Source organism: Ursus americanus, chromosome 27, assembly GCF_024610735.1.
Source record: "Ursus americanus isolate L20-20 chromosome 27, mUrsAme1.1.p, whole genome shotgun sequence".
Lineage (NCBI taxonomy): Eukaryota > Metazoa > Chordata > Mammalia > Carnivora > Ursidae > Ursus > Ursus americanus.
The window spans coordinates 11,082,393-11,102,406 of NC_142153.1; the positions used below are offsets into that span (position 1 = coordinate 11,082,393).

General features: G+C 50.8%; 1 protein-coding gene across 1 annotated transcript; it reads right to left on the reverse strand.

Moving 5' to 3' along the window:
• Positions 1–253: 253 nt before the first annotated feature.
• EIF4EBP1 (eukaryotic translation initiation factor 4E binding protein 1) lies at positions 254–19,236 on the reverse strand. The gene is made up of 3 exons (XM_045779322.2): positions 19,010–19,236; positions 2,709–2,888; positions 254–721 (listed from the first exon to the last, which is right to left on the reverse strand). Exons 1-3 carry the CDS (start codon positions 19,152–19,154, stop codon positions 690–692), a joined length of 357 nt encoding a protein of 118 aa, XP_045635278.1. The 5' UTR covers positions 19,155–19,236; the 3' UTR covers positions 254–689.
• Between the last annotated feature and the right edge of the window lie 778 nt (positions 19,237–20,014).

The window sequence follows — 20,014 nt, forward strand, 5'->3', positions numbered from 1 at the left end:
CCACCAACAGGAGCTGCAGAGCAGCACACAGCTCAAAGCCAGTCCCATCTGTCCTTTACTGGCGAGCGTTTTACTTCCCGGAGCCAGTCTTCCGAGCGGTACAATGAAGATAACGCTTAGTCTACTTACCTTCTAGGTTCAGTGTGAGAATCAAATGAGATAATGTACAGGAAAGTGCTTAGAAGCACCGTACAAATAGTAGCTGGTGTTAGTTATCCATATGGAGTGGAAAAGAGCTCAGACAGGGGCCAACTCTTGGCCCTAGGGTAAAGGCGGCTTTTATTTCCTCTCTTGGGGAAGGAGGGGGAGGGGAGTTTTCCCACGCACACCAACCGAAGGGAGGGGTGGGTGCGCCCCCAGAGGATGGGGCCGGAAGAGCTGGATAATCACTCAGAAGGGCTCCTCCACGTCCTATCCTGGCCCTGGGCTGCAGGGTGTGCTCACGAGAGTCACTGCCCTTAGGGTGGCAGCACCTGCATGAACGGAGGCACATGGAGGTATCCGCTGGTGTTCTCAAAGAGGAAGGGGGGGCAGGTGCCCTGAGTGAGGGAGCAGAGGGCCGGGAGGGCCGACCCCATACTCAACGCCTGCCCAGGATTATGACTCGCAAAAGGCCTGGCTGGTGTGACTCTTCTCCTGAGAAGGGCCAGGGGGGCCCAGAGGCATTGCTCGATTCAGTGGCTGGTCCTTTAAATGTCCATCTCAAACTGTGACTCTTCACCTGGGGAGAGAAGGGACAGACGGCCAGGTAAGCAACAGGTGAATGATAGGGCTCACGTTTTTAGAGGCCAGGGAGAGGTGTTATTTTTCATTTTGTTGTTCCTACAAGAGAAGGGGCCAAGGAGAATGGAGGGAGGGCAGGACTCCACTAGGAATTTCTGGAAACAGTCCTGAAGGTCCAGCTGTGCTCTCTTCCCCAATCCTAAAGGAAAAGCAGAGACTGGGTCTCCCCACAGGAGAAGTGACAGTCCTGAATTTTTTACACTTTTCATTGTTTTTAATAAGAGTGAATGGTTACTTGGCTTTGGTATAAATACAACCTCACAGAAGAATGTTCCTTAAACATAAAACTTTTTTGAGCATGTGTCCAAACCGTGGTTTAGAAGATAGTAATACAACCTACTAGGCTATGTCCAGCTGCCCACAGAACAGCCTGACTCTGCAGTAAAGGAGTTATTCTGGGAACTCAGCTACTCACTGCCTTCGCCCTAACTCTTTCCACAAAAATCTCCAAGTAACTCAAGCTGCACGAGGTGTTTTCTTAAATGGAGCTGCCTCATTCATGATCTCCCGGGTAAGGCTGCTTTGAGGTCCTATATTCTGAGATACCCGCCCCGGCCCCCACAGGGAAACCGGCCACTTCTTCTGGTTATATTTATACAAATATATGGTCCAAGGCTAAGAGCTTTGACTAATATCCTGTTAAGCAAAATGAAAAATTATGTCCATCCCTCACCATCACAATGGGAACTCTTAGGCCATTACTGTGGGTTCAGGGTTGTCAGCCTGGGGCCCCTCAGGGCCAACTCTGCATTTGCTATGGGTGAGCGCAGCTCCAGAAACTGGGAGGGGTTTGCACAGCCGTCAGGTAGTAAAGATTCCATAATGTCGGGTGTGACTACCTCCACCCTCAACTTGGGGCAAAAGCGGGTGGGTGGCAAGCACCATGGAACTGACCACATGAACCTATCCATCCTTCTCTGCACCCTTCAACGAAAGGCAGGTGGCCACGCTGCCTAGAGCTGTCCTTCACACCGCTGTGTGTGTGCCCAAGTATACCCCCCCTTCCCACTGCTCCCTGAGTCTGCAAAGTGAGGCAAGGGCTGCCGGTCATGGGCTGTGGGATTCCCAGGGTAATTATGAATCACGTCCTGCAGGCCCTGGGTAGATGGACTCTGCTGCTGTCAGCAGGGCCAGCCCAGCCTGAGGTCCCAGCCGCTTCCTGTCTGGCCTTGGTCCACTGCCTTCCGGGTGAAGGGTCATGGGGTTCCAATCTGACTCAGGTTGTCTGCAAGTCCTTACACTTGATCCTCCCCCAGCCGGAGAGCTGAGATGCTCTGGCGAGCTCGTCACGTTGCCACACAGAGTGCATTCCCACACACCTCCCCGGGGGGGTCGCTCTGACTACTCAGGGGGAAGGTGGGCTGAGGTACAGGGAGGACCTAGCCGCCCCGTGTCAAACCGGCAGAAACAACCAGTTGCCTTGTTTCTATCCGTCTTCATCAAGAATCCACCAGTGGATCAATACCCTGACAGGAGGCAGCCCGGACGCCTCTCTGATCCTGTAGACCTGTAATTTCCTAGAGGGCAAGTTTACCGTATCTTTGGTAAGTCGTGTCCTGCACACGCACATCATGGGTGTGTTCCGAGTGTGGCAGACACGAGGAAATGCTTCAGCGACAATTATACCAAGGGTCATGCTTATGAAAGCTGCTGTGCGGACCCCCCTCATTTCAAACAAGCTCCCCACTAGATTACCTGATGGGGCCAAATCACCTCTCCTGGAGTTCTTGGACCCCTTTCATGGGGAAAGTCAGCGCCGCTGAAAGTTCTACCCCACCCCCACCCCACGTCTGGTCTCTGAGGGGCTCCACAGAGGGTGGGGCAGCGACCATCATTCCCCTCCCTGAAATGTCCCCTTTGAAGGCGCTCCACCGGCGACAGACATTCCCTTCCCGAGGAGGAGCCTGGCCAGCCCCGTCACTCACCACCAGCCGGCTTATCTTCTGGGCTGTGGCGCAGGTGGTTCTGGCTGGGCTCTGTGGGGGGCTCCTCGCTGGCGGGGCTGGTGACCCCGGGAATGGTGGGCAGGTCCCGCGGAGGTGTTTTGGTCACAGGCGAGTTCCGACACTCCATCAAGAACTTCCGGTCGTAGATGATCCTGGTACCTAGAGGGGGCGGGGGCAGGGACGGTGACACAGCCATCTCAAACCTCCCGCCTGCTTATTTTCCACTTCTCTGAGGCATGGCTGTCGCAGAGGCTGCAAGCTTTTCTGTAAAAGTCGGATCAAGAAGGGGTGAGGCTGCGGTGCCTGGCTGGCTCAGTTGGCAGAGCACGTGGCTCTTGATCTTGGGGTTGTGAGTTCGAGCCCCACCTTGGGGGTAGAGTTTACTCAGTAAACAAAAAAAGAAAAAAAAAAAACAAAAAAAAAAACCATACCAAATAAAAAAGGGAGGAGCAAAGGCAGAATCGGCAGAATCAGGTGTCTGGCTGCAGCCCTACTCTGTTGCCTCCGAACCACCAGCCCCATCATGTGCGCGCTCTGATGGAAGAGGCCCAACAGCCCACCACACTGTACCTTCTCCCCTCAGATCAGCACATCCTGGGCTCTCTCCTTAAAGCCCATCAACTCACTTACCTCATCGGTGCTCAGTGTTATTGCTTGGGACAGTCATACCCAATACTACAGAAGGTACATGTCTTTTAGTTATTTGAGAGAGAAGGAGAGAGCACGAAGGCAGGGCTTCATTCCAGGACCCCGGGATCATGACCTGAGCCCAAGGCAGACCCTTAACCAACTGAACCACCCAGGCGCCCCAAGAAGGTACCTTTTTATTCATTTTTCAGTTCAATCCTTACAGTACCCTCACGGGCTATCCAGAATCTGTAACTCCATTTCACCGATGAGCAAACAGGAAATTTAGTGATTCCCTCAAACTAGTAAAAATGAGGACTCTTCCCGCCTGGGCTTTGCGGACAGGAGTGACGCATGGGCTCATCCCCCCAAAGGCTCTCCTGCTAAGCCCGTCTCCCCTGTGACGCCTGCTCTCATGTGTCACTGCACTCAGGGCTCGCACATGGTCTGTGTTTTACCCACTCCCTCTTCACTCTCCTTTCCCGAGCATCACCCGAGGGTGAGGACGAGTCTCACGGAGTTATTCACTACCCTTATTTTTTTTTTTTAAGATTTTATTTATTTATTTGATAGAGATAGAGACAGCCAGCGAGAGAGGGAACACAAGCAGGGGGAGTGGGAGAGGAAGAAGCAGGCTCATAGCAGAGGAGCCTGATGTGGGGCTCGATCCCATAACGCCAGGATCACGCCCTGAGCCAAAGGCAGACGCTTAACGACTGCGCCACCCAGGCGCCCCTATTCACTACCCTTAAACCACATCCAGGACACACCCTGGGAGAGCGGTTGCCTGAGTGACACCTTAAGAAGGAACGTTTTCTACAATCCAGGACCCAGGATTCTTGTGCCCCAGCTGATTTCATCAAAGAACAGTGACTAGTGAGAGGTGATTCATGTTTGGGTCCTTGTTCACTCAGGATGACCTCTGAGCACCAGGACGGTAGTAGCAACGTGACTCCAACGCTCCCTCACACTCCTGATACTTCCTTTTCAACAAACAGCAGGCCTCAGGCTCAAAGCCTTCCGCAGGCAGTGGAATCCAGCTAGAATTTAAAACTGTCTTGGTGTCATTATAGTTCTTTTTATAGTTACCTTCTATTTATGGTAAGTGAATCTGGTTTGCCATATATAGTCGTGATATCAAGTTTCCTTTTAATATACGATAGGATATCATTGAATATGGTAATCGTATATATGTTACGAATAATACATAGAATAAAATAAAATAACAAAAACTAAGTTAAAAAGGTAAAGGATATAAAGACAAGTACTAAATATATATACAAAGAGAAGACAGGGTTCAATACAGACTGCTGATGGAATATGAGTGCTGGAGTTGAGAGGCCATGATTTAAAGACTTCAGGAATGCCCTTCCTTATCCATAAACCTCAAGTATCTTCCCCACTTAAGGGCTACGATGAGTGACATTCCAACAGTGGGGACCCACGTCTAGATGCTGAACACCAGCCTCTCTGTGAGCGGCACCCAGGAGAGGAACCCGTTTGCACACTGAGCTCTGAGTATGAGTACATGGGGTTGGGGTCCTTCTGCCAAAGGACAGAACCCAGGCTGCCCCGGAGGCTCTGCTAACAACCAGCTGTGTGACCCTGTGCACAAGGCCCTCTGCTCCTCCCCCGTCTGGGCCTCAGTTTCTTCATCTGTAACATGAAGGGCTGAGTGCCTAGGAGCCCAGGGGCTACAAATGCAGAACAGCAGTGCCTTCTGCTCGAGGGTAAATGCCCTGGCTTCAGAGACGGACCACTCTTCTCTGTTTCTTTCTGTTTTTTTTTTTTAAAGATTTTATTTATTTATTTGACAGAGATAGAGACAGCCAGTGAGAGAGGGAACACAAGCAGGGGGAGTGGGAGAGGAAGAAGCAGGCTCCCAGCAGAGGAGCCTGATGTGGGGCTCGATCCCATAACGCCGGGATCACGCCCTGAGCCGAAGGCAGACGCTTAACCGCTGTGCCACCCAGGCGCCCCAACTCTTCTCTGTTTCTTAATCCTCAAGGCTCGACAAGAATCTCCCCTGTCCTTGCCTCCCTCCAGCTTTGCTTTTTTGTTGCTTTGTTCACCAAAGAATAGGGAACTGACCCCATCAGAGTGGAACCGAAGAGCTGGGAGAGTCAATGGTCTCAAGAAAGAACTGGGGTGGGGGAGCACCTGGGTGGCTCAGACGGTTAAGTGTCTGACTTTTTTTTTTTTTAGATTTCATTTATTTATTCATTTGAGAGAGAGAGAGAGCAGGTACACATGTGCATGTGAGGGGAGGGGCAGAGGGAAAGAATCCTCAGGCAGACTCCCCGCTGAGCACAGAGCCCAACCCGGGGCTTGATCCCATGACCCGAGATCATGACCTGAGCCAAAACCAAGAGTCAGACACTCGACCGGCAGAGCCACCCAGGTGCCCCCCTAAGCATCTGATTCTTGATTTCGGTTCAGGTCATGATCTCAGGGTTGTGAGCTCAAGCCCCACATTGGGCTCCGAGCTGGGCATGGAGCCTGCTTAAGATTCTCTCTCTCCCTCTCCCTCTGCCCCTCCCCCACCTCTCTTCCTCTCTTAAAAAAGAAAAGAAAAAAGAACCAGGGGCTCAGCTGCTTCTGGAGAAGCTCCTTAAAGTCATTAGCCTCCAGAGATTTTTTTTTTTTTTTACATTGTGGTAAAATACAAATAACCTAAAACTTACCATTGTAACCATTCCTAAGCGTACAGTTCAGTACATTCACAGTGCTGTGCAACCAATTGCGCCCAAAATGCTTTCATCTTGTAAAACTGAAACTCTATACCCAGGAAATAGCAACTCCTATTTCCCTTCCCCCTAGCCCTTGGAAACCACCATTCTATTTTCTGTCTCTATGGATTGGACTACTCTAGGTACCTCGTAGAAGCAGGATCATATAGTATTTGTCTTTCTGTGGCTGGCTTATTTCACTTAGCATAACGTCCTCAAGGTTCATCTACACTGTTGACCATGTGTCAAAATTTCCTTACTTTTTAAGGCTGACTAATACTCCATTGTATAGATAAACCACGTGTTGTTTATCCACAGACATCTAGGTTCCTTAGCTTTTGGCTACTGTGAATAATACTGTTGTGAACACACGTATGCAAATAGATCTTCAAGACCCTGCTTTCAATTCTCTGGGGATGTATACTGGGAAGTGGCCCCAGGCAATTTTTAAATTATACTTTTTAAAAAAAGATTTTATTTATTTATTTGACAGAGAGAGAGGGAGAGAATGTAAGTAGGGGGAACAGCAGAGGAAGAGGGAGAAGCAGGCTCCCGCTGAGCAGGGAGCCTGATGTGGGGCTTGACCCCAGGACCCTGGGATCATGACCTGAGCTGAAGGCAGACGATCAACCAACTGAGCCACCCAGGCGCCCCTAAATCATTAATTATATTTAAAAGAGAAAAAGAGTCTCTGTGTCCTTTGTTCTACACCTAGGGCAGTTGCTTAAAAATAAGAATTGTCATTTGAGCTAATAAAACCCAGAAACTAAACGCCAGCAGAGGCGGCATCCAAGACACCCACCATCAGAGTATTTTAGCTGGGGAGGGAGGCTGTGGGTTGTCTGAGCAGTGGTGCTCAGAAAGTCGGCTGACAAAGGCGCCAAGCCTCGGAGGGGACCCTAAACCCCCTCTGACTCATCTGGGGTCGGTGAGGAATATGAGATGGAGATCAAGGCAGTGGCAATGTCTCCTACAGCTTTAGCGTTTCAACCCTTTCTCCCTCCATCCCTTCATGGGATGCACCACTACACAGCTTTCGCAAACAGTGATCTTCTGGAAATTCCCTCTGTCTCCCACAGATGAGACAAACAACAAAACACACAGTCTCATATTGTCAAAAATAGGCACCCTTGGCTGAAATGCAGTCTCCCGGAGCTGGGGACTTGGCCTGCATACAGGAACAGGAAATGGAAACCGAGGGGGGGGGATGCCAAGGTCCCTGCAAGGCTGTGAGCTGCAGCAGCTAGAGGTGTTGGTCAGGTGTGGGCCTCTGGGGTATGTGGCTATCACACCTGGCGGTTTCCACGTAATACTCTACAGCTGAGGGCCTCCTTTCTCTTTCTCTATGAGGGAAAATGACCCAACTCTGTTAGGCTTCTGCAAACAGGCACATGAAGAGCATTGGAGGCTCTGGGTGGCTTCAAGATGGCAAAGCCAAGACATTTTTTTTCCCTGCGGCCTTCTCTCAAAACCACGTAAACACCAAGAGATGAAACAAGAAACAGAAACACATACTGAAGTTGGAAGCAAGTGGGGCTCAAACTGGTACCCCAAGACACAATGTATGAATACAGGAAGTGAATGGAGGAATAGTTCTAACAGAGAGGATGAGGGTAGCATCTAAATGCAGGGAGGTGGGGGTGGACGTTACAATAGGAACTCGGGTTCTGGAGAATCCCAGGAAGATTCAGGACTTAGAGGCATCATGGAAAATGGGAATGGGGCTCACAACGGGGAGAGATCCCCTATGCCCCTCACTCCAGGAGGGAGGAGAGATAGGGAGATTAAATTCAAGCTGACCTCCTGAATGGTGAGCCTCAAACGCCCTTCCCTGCCCTGCTTCAGAATAAAGAGCCAAGATAAAGACCGACTGCAGTTGATTCTGGGAAGAGGGTTCCGACCGAAAAACAGCAGCTAGCCGCCAGATTGAGCCCACCAGCCTCCACAGTTCACAAAGGGCCTCCAGTCAGCTCTGCAGTGCTCACTCTCAAATATAACTAGCCACATGCCTTCATACATTTCTGAGGAAAGCTTACAACATCTATGGAGAGATCCATACAAACCAACAGAAGGAAACAGGAACGGGACTCTACTGTTTTTTAACCTTTTAAACTTTTTGAAGACTTTAAAGAACAGAAAGGGAAAAAAGATAACAGGCAAAAAAAGAACAAATTACCAATCTAGTATCAGATAACAAAGTCAAGAAAGAGAGAAAAGAGAAACTGCTCGAAGGAATTTACTGAAAAAGACAAAAAAAAAAAAAAAAGAAAAGAAAAATTTCCGGAATTGAAAGAGATCAGTCTTGAAATGTCCTTTGAGTGTCCTGTGTAATGAATTAAAAATACCAACTTAACATTCAATGTGAAATTTCATAATCTTTTGGATAAAAAGATCCTAAAATCTTCCAGAAAGGGAAAAATATAACAGGTGCACACAAGGATTGGGAATAAGAATGGTATAAATGTTTTCAATGGCAATGCTGGAAGTCTGAAGACTGTGGGTCAGTGCTTTCGCAATCCCAAGGGAAAATCCATTTCAGTTTTACACTCAGCCAAATACCAATCAAGGAAAAGTAGAATAGAGACATTTTCAGAACGCTACAGGAGGAATATTCTACCAAAATTAGACCAAGAAGAAGGGCTTCAGAGGATCTCATATCAGCAGCTACATGGCAGGTCCAGAGCCGCCAAACCCTGTTCCGGACAGAGGGAAAAAATGGACCAATAAATCCAGAAGTTGGATTTTGTGTGTAAAACTGTATTTTGTTTAGTATTTTAGAGGTGCTGGAGGGTGAGGAAGATTTATTTGAGTGAAAACTAAGCATATTTTAAAAAAGTAATCTCTATACTCAATGTGGGGCTCGAACTCACAACTGAGATCAAGAGTCACATGGTCTATGGACTGAGCCAGCCAGGCGCCTTAAAACTAACTACATTTTAAAGATTTACTTATTTGAGGGGCGCCTGGGTGGCACAGCGGTTAAGCATCTGCCTTCGGCTCAGGGCGTGATCCCGGCATTGTGGGATCGAGCCCCACATCAGGCTCCTCTGCTATGAGCCTGCTTCTTCCTCTCCCACTCCCCCTGCTTGTGTTCCCTCTCTCGCTGGCTGTCTCTCTCTGTCGAATAAATAAATAAAATCTTTAAAAAAAATAAAGATTTACTTATTTGAGACAGAGAGAGAGAAAGCGCACACACACACACGCACACATGCACACGAGTCGGGGTTGGGGGAGAGGGAGAGAATCTTCAAGCAGACTCCCCGATGAGTGCAGAGCCCGAGGCAGGCTCAGTCTCAGGACCCATGAGATCATGACCTGAGCTGAAACCACATTTTAAAATGAAGCAATTATTAACTACTTTTTAAAAAAAAATTGTACAATGGGGCGCCTGGGTGGCTCAGTCAGTTAAGCATCTAACGCTTGGTTTCGGCTCAGGTCATGATTTCAGGGTCCTGGGATCGAGCCCCAGGTCAGGCTCCCTGCTCAGCGGGGAACTTGCTTCTCCCTCTCCCTCTGCTCCTCTCCCCCACTTGTGTGCATTCTCTCTCTTAAATAAATAAATAAAATCTTTAAAAAAAAAGTTGTCAATAACTAACTACCTGGATCATCAAGGGTCATAGTAATAAAAATAATGCATATTTTTAAAAAATTTGTGACATAATTATATTGGGGAATGGGAAGAGGAGAGTGTACAAATGGTAAGTCCTCATCTATCAAGTTAAGTCCAGAAAAAGTTAGAAGTATGGGGGTAAATCCCCCAAAGAAAGAGCTGGAAAATGTTAGTTGCTTCTAAAGAGTGGGGGGGGGGGGGTGGAGAGACAAGAAGTTACTGCTTTGTTAGTAATCTTGAGATTTAACTATGTATGTATATAAACAAACTATGTGTAACTTTGACATACTTTTATTATGGAACAAAAACCAAGCCCATACAAAAGAAGATAGTATAATTACACACACACACATATATGTAAAACTTTGATTTTTTTTATATTAAATGACAGGTCAAACTATGGATCAGACCTGTAATTCCATACTGTACGGTTACTATTTGGAACCAGTGTACATTGTCCACGACATATTGTGTGAAACAGAGTCACAGAACTGGATGTATTTTGTGTCTGGTCCCCTCTGGGGGAGTGAACATTTTTACACTGAGCATATTTTGCTTTTTAATACAAAACTCTAATACATAGGGCATTAAGCAAACATATCCCTAAATAAGGAGATAGGGTCCGAATCGCCTTTTCTAGAAAGTCAAGTTAAAATGGCCTTGGCTGGAGCTAGGGAGACTCCCCCTGCTCTCCCTAGAAAGCCTCGGGGGCTCTCTGCCGGACGGGTAAGTGCAGCAGTGAGTCTGCCCCTCCAGCACCTCTCTGGGCTGTTGTTATCTGCTAGGCCCTGTCCATGCTAGACTTTAACTGCCAATTTCACAGGGTCATGGCGTGGATTACAACAGTGGCTGACACAAGCTAAGATTATATGAACAAATCCTAGCTTTTACGACTGGCATGGCTTCAGGTGACATATTTTAGGGACCAATTATATGGTCAGAGCTAGGACAAATCAGAGGGGGGTAAGCAACCCTGAAGAGACTGGGGGTGGAGGGTAAGGGCACCCTCTATCCTTTAGTGGCCCACAGAAACGTGCTTCAAGAATCAACATCAGCTTTGGCATGTTTGGTAAACCAGTGTCATTCAGGACTTGAAAAACTTCAGATGTGCACCAAATACAAGAAGGGTATTTTTTTCTCAAGGCATACTTGTGGTGACAACAGTTTGCTTGAAACAAAGAATGCAGGCATTCTGGGGCACGTGGGTGGCTCAGTCAGTTAAGCGTCTGCATTCAGCTCAGGTCGTGATCCCAGGGTCCTGGGATGGAGCCACGCAAGTCAAGTCGGGCTCCCTGCTCGGCAGGGAGTCCGCCTCTCCCTCTCCCTCTCCCGGCTTGTGCTCTCTCTCGTTCTCAAATAAATAAAATCTTAAAAAAAAAAAAAAAAGAATGCAGACATTCCCCTTGGGTCTGTTTTCCTCACCTGTAAACAAGGGCAGTGTACTAGGCTCATTCCAACTATTTTTAAAACACCAACCATGTGCCAGGCTTTATAGGTAATCTTCAGGGTCTGTTCCAGCTCTGACACGCTACCATTTATTTTGGGGCTCTCGCTGTTGGCAGGTGGTCAGTGTGGTGTAAACAGCACAGCGCTTGGAGGCACAAGTTCTGGGCGTGGGGTGCCAGCCCCTCAACCGTGAATGGCAGCTGAATTCCTCAGCTCTCAGAGGAGGGTACTAACTCGCTTCCCAAGAGTACTGTAAAGACAAATCACTGTCTGTGGGCCAGATGCTGTGCTCATGACCTGATATGCCAGGTCTCAGTGCTCCCATTCCCACTCCCCATAAGGGAGATGTGGTATCCTCAACTCACAGACAGGAAACTGAGGCTCAGAAAGCCTGTCCCCGGGGGGGGGGGGGGGCAGACCTAGCCTGTATTGCCTCCAATCCGAAACACCAACTGTGTAAAACTAGCCAAGCAGACCCAGGCTGCCATGCCTCAGGGGTCTTCTGACTTTTACCCGTTCTTCTGAGTATTTGGCCAGGACAGGATGTTCCCTGAGAGAGGCCTGCCGTGATCTCTTCACCTTCCCACAGTACCCACGCTCAGGTTCAAAATCGGGCTGGCCATAACTTCTGTAAATTGAGCCCAGCTTGTCCCTTGCTTTCCCCTGCGCCTCCCCTGGCGGAAACATTCTTCCCCTGAGCGGGGGACGTGAGGCCTCGCAGGAGTCCAAGAACAGAATTCCTAGAACTGCTGTTCCCATTCCAGGGAAAGGGAGAGGGTTTCACAACACGCTCGGGGGAGGCTCAGATGCCTGTGCTCAGACGCAAGCCAGCAGCCTGTGAACCCAATACTCCGGATCATTTTACATTCAGCTCTCGCCAGCAGCTCTGTGTCATCGTGGAGGCAGACCCACCAGGTCTACGAGGGCTCTCCCTCCCCGCCCGCCACACACCAGGCAGTCTGTTTCGCAAGCTGAGCCACCTTGTCGGGGAGAAACTCGTGGGCAGAGAACCAGAGCACGCTTGCTCCGAGACTTTTCCTCACTTCCGGCCCTCTCGGCTTTGCAAAGAGAACCAAGATTTGGATGTTTCTCAGGGGCCAGAAATGCTATGAAGCTCCTTAAATACCAAATGAGGGCAATCAATGAGTGACAAAGGGCCCTCTCACCTTTGAGGCCCTGACATGTGGGGGAACAGTCCACTTTATTTGAAAATAAAGCGGCAGGGACAAGGCTTTTGCAGAAACACACCGAACAAAATAGCTGAATTATTCTAAGGGCTGACCGAGCTCCCTCCCCTTCCCTCACTTGACCCCGAACACTTCAAAATGCACCTGAGCAGGACAGGGTAAGGCTACCCCTGACATGCATTAGCAACAGGGACTGCCCATCTGCGATGCCTCCCGTTACATAGCAACAGGAGCTGTGGTTGGAAAACGGAGGGGCCCTGGTTTCTGTGTGAACTGCCTCCACACCACATCCAAATTCATTTGCTCAAGTCCCCACCTCCAGTACGTGGATGAAAGTGTATTTAGAGATAAGGTTTTTAAAGAGGTCATTAAGTTAAGATGAGGCTGTTAGGGTGGGGCCCTGATCCAATATACAGGTGTCCTAAATAGAGAGGGGGGGTGGGGCACCTGCGTGGCTCGCTGAAGCGTCCAACTCTTGGTTTCAGCTCAGGTCATGATCTCAGGAGTTGTGGGATTGAGCTCCCCCCCCCCCCGCCAGCTCCGTGCTCAGTGGGGAGTCTGCATGTGTGCATGCTCTCTCTCCCCAAATACATAAATAAAATCTTAAAAAAAATAAAAAAGAGAGAGGGAGATACCACAGATAGCAGTAAAGAGGCAGCAAGAGGACAGCCAGCCATCTGCAAGCCAATGGGAAGGGCCTCAAGAGAAACCAAGCCTGACGGTACTTTGATCTTGGATGTCCAGCCTCCAGAACTGTGAGAAAATACATTTCCATTGTTTAAGCCCCCAGTCTGTGGTATTTTGTTACGGCGGCCCTAGCAAATTCATACAGGCCTGCTTTCCCCTTTTACTCCAAAGGGCAGGGGACAGAAATCAGTTTACTCACACGCATTCTCTAAAGAGATGTACGTGTCACCAGGAAACCAAAGGCGTTCTGGACCTACTTGCACCTCCTGCATTCTCACTCCTACACATTTTCCGACCACTGGGCTCAGAACTTGACTCCATGTGTCTGCCGGCACTCCAGAAAATCAAGGATGTTCAAATGGGAGCGCTGGGCAGGGGCAGCTGGGCAGGGCAAGCGTGGGCTCCCCTGAAGAGTGTTCCCAAAGCCTGGCTGCTTGAGGAGGAAAGAGGAGGTAGGCTAGGTAGCAGTTAGCAAGGGAAGCATGACACAAACGGAAGTTGTTGCCCAGGGGCCTGGCATCACGGCCACCTGTATGGTTTGCTTGGTGGAGCTGAACGTTGGACCTGGAAAACGGGGCACAGGATCTGTGACTCAGCGTTTTCAGGGAGGTGTCCTCAGTTCTTAACCCAACAGTCAAGTCACAGGCTTGTGATTCTGGTCTGCTTCTATACCCGGCCTCAGCTCTTTCTGGCCGCACAGCAGGATGGATGGTTAAGTTCCCTCGAAGGACCACACTTTGAGGCTTGGTCTTCGCGGAAGACTACCTGAAAATGGGGCCCCGTAACTCTTCCCATCCCTGCCCTACAGGAGGCTTCTCTCATTCTAAGCAAGTCATCTCCCCCCTTCTTAGAATCTGGGCTAGCTAGCCCTGTGGCTCGCTTCGACTGATAGAATACCGCACATGTGATGTTATATGATTTCTGAGCCTAGGTCTTAGGGGGCCTTAAAAACTGTTACATAAATAAGCTCAGGTTAGACTCCTGAATGGCATGGGACCAAGACGACAGAACGCCCAGCCTTCCAGGTATCCCTAGCAATGCCCCTGACACGTGGGTAAGGCCATCTTGGACCTTCAAGCCCAGGACAACCTAGCTGCCAAGTGTATGTAGCCAGATGCGTGACCTCAGGAAGATCACCAAAGAATGCCCAACTAGCCCCCAAAATGGACAGAAATAACGAATTATTGTTGCTGAAGTGACTAAGTTTTGTGACAGTCCAGGCCTAATATCTAAGCTCTCTTGGTAAACTTCCAGGGGCATGGACACTGGATTACAAGACACCTTGTGCTGCCCATGTCCCAGATCATTCAAATGTCACGGGCCGATGTGACTTACTCCTGCCTGGTCAGTGATGCTGGGCGCAAACAAGTGAACGAAGAGCATCTACCCCAGTGTCTGAGGCCCTGGCCCCACTAGTGACATGTTTAGCATCAAGGCCACTTTCTTCTACTTCCTGCTCAGTAACTGAAACAGCAGTATTAGTGATACTGTTACCTATAATACTGGGATAAGTGAGAAAGTTCAGGGAAAGTTAGTTCTGTCCCTGGGACACTCGAAGGTAAACAATTACATACACCCTGCAACTGAAAGGGCAGAAAAGAAAAATTTGAATGTTATCATTAAGCCAGCTCAGAACCAGGCCCGGTGGCAAAGGAGCCAGGTTACCCTGAGAATACTGTCATTCTAGGAGTCTTTTCAACTCTTCACTTTCTTTGTTTTAAGATTTTATGTATCTATTTGACACAGAGAGAGAGAGAGAGAGAGAGAACACACAAGCAGGTGGAGCGGCAGGCAGAGGGAGGGAGGGAGAAGCAGACACCCTGATGAGCAGGGAGCCTAATGTGGGGCTTGATCCCAGGACCCTGGGATCCTGACCTGAGCTGAAGGCAGATGCTTAACCGACTGAGCCACCCAGGCGCCCCAACTCTTCACTTTCTAAACACCTGACTCAGCACTCAAAAGCCACGATAGGATGAGTAACACTGCTGGGAAAGAACTTCCCCTCTACTCCAGGGAACAAACATGTAAACAAATACACGTGATTCATTTGTCATGAGTCATAACGGAGGAAGAGCCTGGGCGTGGCTCTGAGACCTGAGAGTGACAGGGTTTCTGTTTGTTTGTTTGTCTGTTTGAACGCGTAAAATCTAGGTGTACAAATGAACATTCTTCCTTAAAAACCTCCCCCCCGCCCCGGGAAGCAATCCTCTTCTCCATACTGCTGCCCCATCCTCACTGCTCCTCTGCAAGGATATCAAATAAAGAGCCATACGACAAAATGCCTCACTGCTTTATACCAACAGACAGCCATGGTACCACCCAGCCTGCCCTTTTGCCAAATCTGGTAATGAAGGACTTTTTTGCTCTCTCAGAAAAAAATACATACGTGCAAAAATCAAACTCTTCTTTCAAATCCGGCCCTGCCAACCTTGGAGGATACTGGAAGACACCACCACCACCTGTCTCAGGAGGCAATTACAATCTCACAGCTCCGTGTGCATTGTTAGCATGGAAGGCCTAGCAGGCTGACGACCTGGAGCAAGCCATTCTCACGTGAGAATCATACAAGTTCTACTGGTTATGGAGGGTGGGGGGTGTCTGCCTAATCGCGTCACTCTACGGCTACAACTCTGATGCTTCTAATTCTATTTCAGGTGTGTCTCCAACTTCCTAAGTAGTAAGCCAAGGCCCTGAGGTCAGACTGTGTTCTGGCTCAGGGTGCCGTGAATGCCTGAGAAGCAGGGAGGCGGATGGGCATCAGAGGGAGTCTGGGGTGCTCTACACCAGGGCCCCCCATCAAAGTCTTTAATGAGGGACACTGTGGAATGTTCTAAATGCTTTAAAAGGAAGCTCAGAACACTGTGAGAAGAGGGCCCATTACATTTCCCTCACTGCCTTAATGTCCAAGTTCTTTTAACCTGTCCTTAATAATGAGATCCTGGGCAATTGGGAGACATCATCTTGCTCTGCATGACTGAGGCCTTGGGACACTGGCCGTGGTCTAGCCTCCCTGTCCAGCCCACCTCCTCCTCTTCCTGGCACTGTCTGTTCCATAGCCAAAGACTTGGGAGCTGTTCCAAGGTAAGCTTCCTGGGCACAGACTCTGTTTATCTAAGCCAGGGTGCCATTAACACCTGTAGCCCTACCTGCCTGCTTCTGATTAACCTTATCCAGGTACAGGGTCTGGGTATGATTACCAGCCAAGCGACCCTAGAGGCTTGGGGGGTCAAGCACTCAACACGGAATGGGGAACACGGAGGTTGATGGGAAAGGGGTGGAAGGTTTCTGACCCATTCAGAGGTTCTGCTGGTCTGTGGTGTCACTGGTCATGTTTAAGACTCCAGAGGCTCAAATATTCATACACAACACTCCTTTTAACAAATTTCTCTAAAGTTCTCCAGGCTTCTAACCAGATCAGTGGTTTAGCTTGTGAAAGGTTAAGGACCCTGGAAAGTAAACTGGCGTCTTAGGAATGGAGAGGGTTCAAATCAGCTGCTGTTCTTGTTCCTCTGGGGACAAACACTGTAGTGCCATTCCCAGCAAGAGTGAGCTGTGGACACTGCGAGAGCTCCTGACAACTGCAAATAAGCCAGTGTGGACACCTGCACAGACTCTCTCCAGACTCTGGTTCGAAGGCTGATGCCAAACCCAACCTCAAGAGTAAGTTTAACTGGTTAGAAGGGGCGCCTGGGTGGCTAAGTCGTTAAGCGTCTGCCTTCGGCTCAGTGCGTGATCCCGGCGTTCTGGGATTGAGCCCCACGTCAGGCTCCTCCGCTGGGAGCCTGCTTCTTCCTCTCCCACTCCCCCTGCTTGTGTTCCCTCTCTCGCTGGCTGTCTCTCTGTCAAATAAATAAATAAAATCTTTAAAAAAAAAAACACAAAACTGGTTAGAAGCATCACTTTTTGCCAGACCCCAGAGGTCTGAAAAGGTGAGGGAAGTCACATTCCACTAATTCCTGAGTACTTAGTGTGGTACTTAGATCAATCACTGGGAGCTGGTTAGAAATGGAGACTCTCAGGCCCAAACCCGAAACCTACAGAATCAGAGTCTGCATTTAAGTGAGGTCCCCAGGTAATTCAGATGTACGTTGAGGAATGAGAAACAGCACTGCTGGCTGGAGCAAAAGGGTATCAGAAACAACCTTTTTTTTAGGTTCAGCTTCTTTGCCTTGGCAAAGACGTAGGGTGAAATTGGGCTTTGGAGGAAGGTTATGGACTGTGAGCTGTGCCTGTCCCACTGGACACTCTAGACAAGAAAGCTGGCTTTAGGCTCCTGGCACAGCTAGCTTTCGTCCAGTTGGCCTCAGACACAAAGTTACACTCTGGTCCAGGTGCCCCTTTCCCTCTCTCCCAACTAAAGACCTTCAAAGGCAGGGAGATTTGTTGCAGTTTACCAAAAAACAAAACAAAACAAACAAACAAAAAAGCCATTGCCCAGTCCATGGTGAGGAGTGGATCAGAGTTCCCTATAAACAGTAACCCTGGCCATGGCTTCCAATCTGACCTGTCCCCATCGAGCAACAAAGGGGACAAAAAGGAGACCCTGAGCCTTCAGACCTGCCTCAGTGCCCACCCTAAAAGGATCGAGTAGAGACTCACACCCTCACTTGAAGGAACCCCAAAACTGTCACGAAAGATCCTGGCAGACACAGCATGACACAGAGAAAGTCCACCAAATGGACTACAAAAGACCTATAACAGGGAAAGAGAGTTTGAGTCAAGGGTAGAGGAGGCTGTCCAGGAACTTTTCCTTTGCTCATTTTTAATAGAAGACAGAGCATTTTCCCCCTCTACACTTGGATACTATTTCTTGTCCAATCTGAGAAAACCGTGTGACGCTGGACAAGGGCCATGTGTTTTCAAGTTTGGGGCCTCCATGAAACAAGTACATCTATGATCCTTAACAGTTCTAACGTTGTATGTTTTGCATCAAACGGCTCGAGACCTCGGATCTGGCAGTGTTTGCCGGTGGAGCGACCGCTGCCTGAGAAAAGAAGCATGTGGCCGCCCCCCGACGCTGGCAAGGGACGAGGCTGCCGCTCCGCCCGCGTACACCTGCACCCCTGCCTCTCAACGAAGCGCCACTATCGGCGGCGTTTTCTAGTAGTCTGGGCGGAGGGGAGAAGGGCAAAGCGGGGTGAGGGCAGCGCGAGGATGGTAGGGAAGTGGTGAGCCACGAGGATTTCATCATGCAAACGGGCGGGCAGGTTTCATCAGCGCCTGGGCGCCGGGGCTCCCAGACTGGGAGGGAATGCCTGGCTCCCGAGGGCAGCCCGAGGCTGGCCCCCACCCGTGCCAGCTCAGCTTCCTCTTCCTCATACATTCTCAGGGAGGTCACACGGTTCCCCCTCCCCCCGGACAGAAGAACGTGTTTTTCTGCACAGCGCGGCCCGCGGCCCCAGGTCCCTCCGCCGAGATCCCACACGCCTAAATGGGCGACGTGCCACAGGTGCAGGCGAGCGCCCTCAGCCCAAACTCTCCGTCAGAGGGTGCTGGCTCAATGCAAAACTGGGGGTTCGTCGGGAAGGAAAAAAGGATTCTGCAAGAGTCGTTTACTCCAACAGAGAACGCCCATCCCACCCCTAAAAACCCCTGGCCAGGCCTCTTCATGCTCTCAGGCCACTGTGACCCACTCTGTTCTGCCCTCAGAACGCCCCCGCACCCACAAGGGGCAGCACACCTCGGCATGTGATCAGTCTGGAAGCGTGCGTATCTGTCTGGAAAGGGGTACCCGGCTGTCTCCGCCAGAAGGAGGAAACTAATGGAGCAGTGTGCAGCCCGGGCTCGGGAGCACGCATCCAGAGGGCAGGCAGTGGGAAGCGGCCATCCGCTGGCTCCCGGGGGCCACCTCCGTGACGGTCGCTGTCTCCCCGATGCCTTTATTCCAGTCACCGCGCCCTCAGCCCGGTCGCCCCGTCCAACTGGCGGCTCCCGACCCCTCCCGCTCTGCCCAGTCAGTCCTCCGCGCCGCCCGCACCCGGAGCCCGCGCCTACCTCCCGGGGTGGTGCTGAAGAGCGTGCCGCCGGGGGTGGTGCTGTAGTCCCCGGGCGGCAACTGCACGCCGTCGCCGAGCACCACCCGTCGAGTGGCGGGGATGGCCCGGCTTGGGGTCTGGCTGCAGCTGCTGCCCCCCGACATGGTCTCCCGCGAACAGCGCCTGCAGCCAGAGCGTGGCCCTCGGGCAGCCCCGGCCCCTCCCCCTGTGCCTCGCCCCGCCCCCGCCCACCCCTTCCGCCTCTGCGCCTCGGCGCCCCCTGGGATTTGTAGTTGCAGCGGCGCAGCCGCCGCGCCCGCCTCCGCGCGGCTCCCCGTACGTGCGTTCCACCGCAGCGCAGGTCGGAGGCCCCCTCCCGACGGTCTCCTGCGCGTGGGTGCGGGCACCGCCCCGCTTCGGCCCGCCCCTTTCGCTCGCGGGTCCCTCCCGGCCACGCTGGCGGCGACGGGATGGGGGCGGGGGTCGGGGGCTTGTGTAGGTTAACGCCTCGCGGGGTCGGGGGCGGCGGCGGGGATCCCAGCAGTCCCGGCCCTTGGGGAAAGCCTAGTTTCTACAGGAGGACTTTGGGCGCGATGGTCTCCTCAACCCTCCTTATTCCGTGCTTCAGTTCCTCCCACGAGAAAGTGGGGGTTGATTGGTCATTCGTCCCTCATCGGTTTTTTGAGCCTTGACGGTGTGAAGAAATAACCAAGAATGAGCGTTCCAGGGCTTGGGGGGAGGGTGTGTGGACGAGCCGTCCAGCTGGGTGATGAGGGCTAAGGCTAGAGCCCAGGTGGAGCTGACAGTGGTTGGACATCGGCGGTGGTTGGGGTGTGGGGGGCTAAGAGCTGGCCAGTGAGGTTCCTTGTGACCCCTTGAGTTGGGTGCAAGGGTCCACACGCCGCCTGACATTTACTAGGGCACTCCTTGAACGAACGAACGAATGAGTCTTCAAAGAGCTCTCTTAAGTGGGGACAGAAAAGTGCCAGGAGGATAGAAAAGCCCGTTGGGTGAGAGAACAGTT

Bases quoted from the DNA above. Each gene is read 5' to 3' on its own strand.
- EIF4EBP1 (XM_045779322.2), bottom strand. From the start codon at position 19,154: ATGTCGGGGGGCAGCAGCTGCAGCCAGACCCCAAGCCGGGCCATCCCC. The intron at 2,889-19,009 runs GTAGGCGCGGGC...CGCCCCCTCTAG, and splicing joins CTTCAGCACCACCCCGGGAG to GTACCAGGATCATCTACGAC. The intron at 722-2,708 runs GTGAGTGACGGG...TTCTCTCCCCAG, and splicing joins AGAAGATAAGCCGGCTGGTG to GTGAAGAGTCACAGTTTGAG.